Genomic DNA, 7,500 nt, shown 5'->3' with positions numbered 1-7,500 from the left:
CTTCACAAACTAATGGTATGGGTAGTATAGAGAATGTGAAACTCAAAATTTCCAGGTACTCCATGATAGGTACTCTTCCAGTGACAATAGAAAATGACATGAAATCGAGAAAGTGATCAAATAATCTGGTGGGATTGTAGGGACAACATATGTGAGGGAAATTAATTGAGCCAACAAGAATTTACTTGGCCCTGTCCTAGTGATAGACAATGGCAACCAGTCTATTGGGTCCATAACATCTGTAATAGATGATGACATGACAAGTGCAGTTGAAAGGGAAGTCGGTTGAAATTTGAATTAGTTCCATCATGGCTAGTCTGTGAAAAAAAAAGTTAATAGAAAAACTGTTTCACCTTCAGTCTACAGAGCAAAATATCATGCCAAAAACAAAATCTGACTCATAATCCAGGTGTGGTTTCCAGACAGCAAATAATGTTTAGAAGCCATTATATTAATTTATGATTAATATATATTATAGAGATAGGTTCAGTTTTCATTTAACATTGTATCCTCCATCCACTTCTTTGGCTAGGCATTTTATATATGTTATATGGCTAGAACATAGTTTACAAGGCTAGGGGATTAGGTAGGGTAAGTTTCTCTTTGATCCATCCATGTTGTTAAAACTTATTTCCTGTTATGTCTTTGTAGTAGACTGTATATCACTGTCTGACATTGCTCCTTGGCCACAGCATAAAAATATTATGAATGAAAATTTGCTATCATGATAAGCAGGGAAAGATTGTTGGTTTATTATTTTATATTATTGCATTTGCAATGTAAGAATATGCTTGTTGCTTTCATTAGAAGATTTCTGGTAAATGTTGCTATAAGGTCTGTGCATTGATACTAATATGGTATTGATGGATTGCTTATTGTGTGTACTGTGCATTTATACTTTTGTTTTAGCACTGATCAACTATATTGGAATAGGCCAGAAGGCTAGGGATGCATACCAATAAAATGCATAGTAAACATTTTGTAAACACTTTGGTAAAGGGGTGGATGAGAATGCTAGACAATAAATCAATTTAAGCAATATCTCTTTCCTCGCAAGCCTCCCCCCACAGGAACAAATACAGATTAGAAGGCAAGTGTTTGACCTCAATGTAGTCTCTGGTAGTCCTTTTCAGAGCCCATAGACTGGTATTACTTTATTTTTACAGTAGTGTGTAGATATTATTTCTTTCTATGAAAAAGTGTATATAAAGTATCTTCAATTTATATCTACTAATTTTACTAATAGAAGTTGCCACATTTGCTTTTGTCTACTATTACAAAAGTTTTTTTAAATAAATGGTAATATATTACTCTACCTCATTCCACAGATCTGACCTTGTGAGTAGGGTGAAGTACTGCAACACATTGCCAGATATTCCATTTGATCCAAAATTCATCAATTACCCATTTGATTCTAATCGGTAAGTATGTTTAGTTGTTAGTAAGAACCCAACACTGATATTGAGGGAAGTTTCTTATGTATAACGTTTGGTCAAATATTGATTCTTGAGATTTTTGCTGAAATCTCCCCTTTCTTACAGATATGTGCGATATAAACAGACTTCCTTAGAGAAGAATTATCGCTATGAAGTTCTTACTGAGCACGATCTTGGAGTTACAATTGACCTGATCAACCCAGAGGCTTACACACCTCAGTCCAATGCACAGTTGCATCCCACAGATGAGAGGTTGCTGGAAGATGACATTCTCACTCCACAGGTGAGACTTAGGGGATGGAAATAGTGATTCTGAATTCTTAATTCTTTGGTACTTGAGCCATTGGGAAGGAATCCTTGAGATAACATGAGTCACCAGTATAAAGTGATACAGATCTGTTTATTATTATCATTATTATTACTGACGGCATTTCCAAACTTCAGGATGCTAAACGTTCTCGCCATCACCATGTCAATGTATCATGGTTGCGTAGGACAGAGTATATCTCCACTGAGCCAACAAGGTTCCAGCCTCAGACAATGGAGAAGATTGAAGCTACAGTTGGTTTTGCAGCTCGCAGGAGAAAGGCTACTGTATGTATATGTTTATGTAACTAGAGTATATGAATATATGTAAATTATATTGAAATATATTTAGATTCTAATAAGTTTAACCTTATTATAGAAAATTAGCAGAAAGTATGATAAAATCCTTAACTAACTTCTATGTTTAGTTAGTGTTAAGTTGCTTGATTATACTTATATATATGTGTGTGTGTGTGGGGGGGGGGGTGATGACCGTTTATCTATTTATATTTATATTTATATTTATAGTAGATCATAGAGAATGTTCAAGAATATTAATTTCTCCTTGTAAAATAACCACCACTTTTGCTTCTATTATATTAAGCTCTTACTCCCATGCTATATTACTTTATCAATGATCATAATCTAATAATAATTTACCACTTGCAGGATGAAAATGTATACACTGACAGAGACAGTCAGCTGGCAGCCATTGAGAAGACCTTCCTTGAAGTTAAAGAGCCTCTCACACACCACTACAGCAAGCCAGGGGTCACAGCTGTGGAAGAACTACCAGTATTCCCAGATTTCAGCCTGTGGAAGTACCCATGTGCCCAGGTTATTTTCGACTCCGACCCTGCTCCTGTGGGTAGACCAATGCCAGCCCAGCTTGAGGAAATGTCACAAGCAATGATTAGGTAAGATGTGGTTACCAAATGTCAGGCTGTTTATGAACTCAGTGCCTTAGTTTGGCAAGTAGAATTAGATGGTGGTGATTTATTGATTGAGCTTGCAGTAAACAGCAACTTAACTTTTAGTCATCAGTGAAGACTGTTCACTCCCAGTCAAGTAGATTTTACCTTACATTTCTTGGAAAATAAATTAAAGCTATTAAGACTCAAGAGAGTCAGACATCAACTATGTGTTTTTCAGATAAGTTTTATTTCTCTGCCTTGATTTAAAAATTAACTTAGAACACACTTAATACATTTAGATATAGTAAATGTATACAATTATGAGATAAATTTGTTCTTCTGTAAACATAAATTGCACTTCTTTCGTATCAGGGGTGTGATGGACGAGTCAGGAGAACAGTTTGTGGCTTACTTCCTGCCAACTGATGATACCCTCAAGAAGAGAAAACGAGATGCTGAAGAAAACGTTGACTACATGGATGAAGATGAGTATGACTACTTAATGGCGAGAGAGTACAACTGGAACGTAAAGAACAAGGCCTCAAAGGGCTATGAAGAGAATTACTTCTTTGTACTTCGTGATGATGGGGTATACTATAATGAGCTCGAAACGAGGTAGGTTCATTATACTTCTTTTTATTTTTATGTAATTTTATTTTATTAGATCTCTTGTAATTTTATAGTTTTTAAAAAAGAACAAAAGTAGTAGTAATGATTGTTTTCTTCATATCTGGATCCTTTGTGTAGAATTTTGATACATAATATGTAAGGATGAGGTGTTAATAGTAACATGTATACTGTGAAGATAGTACCAGTTTCTTCTATATGCTCTAATACTTTTAAATCTGACAAGAACTCATTAAAATTATGTTCAGAGTAATTATAATAATGACAACAACAATTTGAAGTCTATTGATTGACAAGAAATATTAAACGTAAATTTTTCCCGAAACAGAGTGCGATTGAGCAAACGTCGACTTAAGCAAGGTCAGCAGCCTAACAACTCTAGGCTTGTGGTGCGGCATCGTCCTCTCATTGCACAAGAACACAAGACACAGAGGTTTAGGGAACGAATGCTGGAACCACCTGGTGAGGATGAGGAAGAAGAAGAAGAGGAAGAGGAGGAGGAGGAAGAGATGGAAGTGGAAGAGAATGATAAAGGTATTGTGGATTTATTTACATCGATCATAGTATTTCTTAATGATTTTATTTTTCTAAATGAAGCACCAAAATAATAAAGGAAAATTTTGTTGGATTTTGATGTCAGGATTTATTATGAAAATATCCTAAATAAAGCCCTTTCCTTCATAAGATACCAAATCAATTAATTGTTCTGGAGATACAGGTAGTGCCAAGGGGTCTGATGATGAGGGCACTGATCGGTCAAGGTCAGTCACTCCAGTGATGGATAAGGACGAACAAGGAAGTCGATCAGGCTCACGTTCAAGGAGCCGATCGGGTTCGCGTTCACGAAGCCAGTCAAGAAGCAGCTCCAGAAGCAAATCACGCAGCAAGTCTCGCAGTAAGTCGAGAAGTCAGTCTCGCAGTAGATCCCGCAGTGGTTCAAGAAGCAAGTCAAGAAGTAGGTCAAGGAGCAAGTCAAAGTCAAGGTTAGTAGTTGTCTTCAACTCGTTTGTTTTGTTTCATATTGCACACCTGTTTTTGTTTTGCAGTTTAAAGTTCCATCCAGTTCTTCTCAGCTCATTTCACTAGGGATAACATGTATGTACATGTCATGTCCACTGTGATTTTAGTTCTTTTATTGTGTGTATACATACATGTTTCCACAAGAGCCTATTCACTAAGGAGTTGATTACTAGGCCTACCTACCCCATCTATATTCTCTTTTCCTTGATCTTTGGGGGGAAAAAAAACTATATATTTTGTTTTTGCTATTAGTCCCTTAATCTAATCACCTCAGATTTAATATAATGTCTATAGGCCCTAGTGACTGATTTCCCCATTCCTTGAATTAGCAGGAAAATGTTTTTCTAGGACTATTGATATTGTTACTGTTATAATTCTTACTGATATTATGATTATTAAATTTTATTAAAGTCTTGGTAACATTAAAGACAAAAAAAAAATAATAATACAAAAGAAACTTTCCAAAAGTCAAGGAAATGGGTAAACAGGTCAGAAATGTAAGATTAATAACCGACTCCTTTATAACTAAGCACTTGTAGAGCCATCTATGCGTAAATACAATAAACAAATTCCTATTACAGTGTATTCTTGCAATCCGTTCTGATTAGGTTAATGACGGTATGAAATCTTTGGGTGTCACAGACTCCGGAGACTTCTGACAACTGTCTTGCCGTTTGGCCTAGGAGTCCGCTACATGTAGCGGAACTTTCCACTTGGTGTGCTCTAGCGTGTCATAACACCTATAGCTGTACCCAGCATGTTGAGTTGGCTACTTATGACAGCCATAGGCAGTTTAATAACATGATAATCTTAATGTCAATATTGATAACAGTATCCATATCCACAGTATCAGTAGCAATAAAAAAAAATCCTGGTAAGGTCATTTAGGCTTACTAATTAAGTCAGTCTCTCTCTCTCTCTCTCTCTCTCTCTCTCTCTCTCTCTCTCTCTCTCTCTCTCTCTCTCTCTCTCTCTCTCTCTCTCTCTCTCTCTCTCTCTCTCTCTCTCTCTCTCTCTCTCATTCTCTCTCTCTCATATCTTTTGGAGGCTAGATTTTTGTATAGTGTGCTAAAATTTTCTACTACCAATACTATCATACTGCATCAGGAATTTAATTTTGCAGTAAATTATTTGCATCAACATTTTAGCTCTAGGGTGCCATTCATCATGGTCATTTCTTCCTTGTCTGTTTGCAGGTCCCGCTCTCGCTCAGCCTCAGGATCCAGAGCATCCAGGTCTCGCTCTCGCTCCAAGTCCAAAACTCGTTCTCCATCTCGCTCTCCTTCCAGGTCCCCAAGTGCATCCCCTGCAAGGTCTGAAAGGTAAGGCTCTATGCTTTTAAGATCACAAGGCTTTCATTGTCTCTTAGTTATTGGTTAGATAAACTGAAAATAGGTTAGTAAGTGAGAGTGCAGAAGTTTATGTATTTCATATAAATGAAACAAATCATTTTGTGTGTGTATATCTACCATTTACTTTGGCTTCTTCATACTATTGTAGAGACTACATTGATTGGGCTTACATAAAGCTAACTATATAATAGGTTGTACTGTAGTTAAATCTTTTTGGAACAGGGATGTCTGTAACATTCATAGTTGCAGATACAATTGTATTTTACCTTGAAATACACAGCAGATGCTTTACCACTCAGAACCATACCAAAGAGAAAATATGGCTTGGGATATTTCTTCTTTAGTTTAGTTATTACAGGAAAATCAGACATAATTTTATGCCTTAGGATGTCATTTGTCCTTATTGAAGTCTTTCATGGTACACCAGAAACCTGTTTCATCTTTAATATGATTCCATGTGGTAATGCAGCCATGTTTAGTGTGATAAACAGCTCTATTCTTTTTCCTCTCTTACTTACCATTATCTTTCTTTTTGCTGTTCTTTCGTTTATCTATTTATTTCCTTTTTAAAAGTTTTAAAGTTAATTGTAAGGCAGGAACTTACTTTTCATTTGATACTGTATTGTAAAACAAACAAACAAATAATTCTACAGATTCAATAAATATAAATTACAGATCTGCCAAATCAGCCGCATCAAGCAGATCTGCCAAATCAAACAAGCGGAGTCCAAGCCGATCCCCATCACAGCGAGGCTCACCGGCACGTAGCAGGGCTTCAGGATCAGGATCAGGCTCTGACTCAGGCTCTGACTCAGACTCCTCAGGTTCTGGTTCAGGCTCAGACTCAGACTAGAAGCAAGGTTTGGAGGGACTGCATGACTGAGTTTGAGAATTACAAATACTTCATGTTGAGAGGTCTTTGACAGGTTGTTTGAAGTACCTGCTGAAATGTTTGAATTAAAGATCTTCAGTGTAGGGTTGCGAGAAAATGTATATAATTTGGTAAAAGTGTTTATTCTTTATTAAAGTACAGTGCAACATAACAGATTTAATATTTTATGTCTTATCAATTAGAACAAATAGTAAGCAGATAGCAGAAACTATTTTAAATGATGGTAACTGGGAAAACCTAAATACTCAAGGTTATACTTGAGATGGAATTTTTAAAGATGTCAGATATGTATTTGAGGAAATGAAGCAATTCATATACTGTATGAATGGCAGCAAAACTAAATTAAAAGTATATATTGTCTTTCAATTTTCATGCCTTGGTGAAATTGAATGTTTAGGGGAGTTATATCATTGCTACCAAATGTTTTATTTGGTTTGCTTTTTCCCTGTTTGTTCTGGGGAGCATTTGTTGAAATTTAATTCTTTGTACATGTTCAGTCAAGAAAAACAAGTTCTTATTCTGTACGTGATTCTGTGTTTCATTTTACTGTAGTTAAGTGTTGATTTGTGTTTTGGAATCTTATCTGCTGCTAATTAATTAAGAATAGCAAGATCCAACTTTCAAACAAAATCCCACATACAAGTGAATGAATCTACCATCATCATGGTAAAATAAAGTATTTATACATGAAAATTTGTTCTTCTCTATGCCCAAACATTGATTTCCTAGTTCCTGGCTCGACATCTTTCAAGTTCATTTTATTTATTATTGATTTATTTTCTCTCTCTGAAAATTTCAGTAAGTGCTTAATGTGAAATATCTCTTGTATAATAATAAGTGATTTCCACTTTATTTCCTAAGTGAGGACTATTAGAAAAGTAAAAGGAGCTTAATTGTAAAATATCAAATCTATTCTTACTCCAGGGAGCCAATTACCTATCTTGCCTGTTTAC

General features: G+C 35.7%; 1 protein-coding gene across 2 annotated transcripts in view; it reads left to right on the top strand.

The window, feature by feature from the left end:
• LOC125036638 (RNA polymerase II-associated factor 1 homolog) overlaps positions 1-7,240 on the top strand; it is an 8,410-nt gene extending 1,170 nt beyond the window's left edge. Inside the window, exons 2-10 of one of the 2 annotated variants that reach the window (XM_047629405.1) lie at positions 1,329-1,421; positions 1,542-1,719; positions 1,881-2,030; positions 2,412-2,659; positions 3,029-3,271; positions 3,612-3,817; positions 4,002-4,266; positions 5,500-5,625; positions 6,331-7,240. In XM_047629405.1, the coding sequence (XP_047485361.1) occupies positions 1,329-1,421; positions 1,542-1,719; positions 1,881-2,030; positions 2,412-2,659; positions 3,029-3,271; positions 3,612-3,817; positions 4,002-4,266; positions 5,500-5,625; positions 6,331-6,508 (1,687 nt within the window). In that variant the 3' untranslated portion in view covers positions 6,509-7,240. Of the gene's footprint in view, positions 1-1,328; positions 1,422-1,541; positions 1,720-1,880; positions 2,031-2,411; positions 2,660-3,028; positions 3,272-3,611; positions 3,818-3,995; positions 4,267-5,499; positions 5,626-6,330 lie in introns of both variants that reach the window. The other variant, XM_047629404.1, reaches the window with a different exon arrangement.
• The last annotated feature ends 260 nt before the right edge of the window (positions 7,241-7,500 follow it).

The sequence above is a fragment of the Penaeus chinensis genome, chromosome 21, assembly GCF_019202785.1.
Source record: "Penaeus chinensis breed Huanghai No. 1 chromosome 21, ASM1920278v2, whole genome shotgun sequence".
Lineage (NCBI taxonomy): Eukaryota > Metazoa > Arthropoda > Malacostraca > Decapoda > Penaeidae > Penaeus > Penaeus chinensis.
This window is presented reverse-complemented; position numbering and strand designations above follow the sequence as displayed.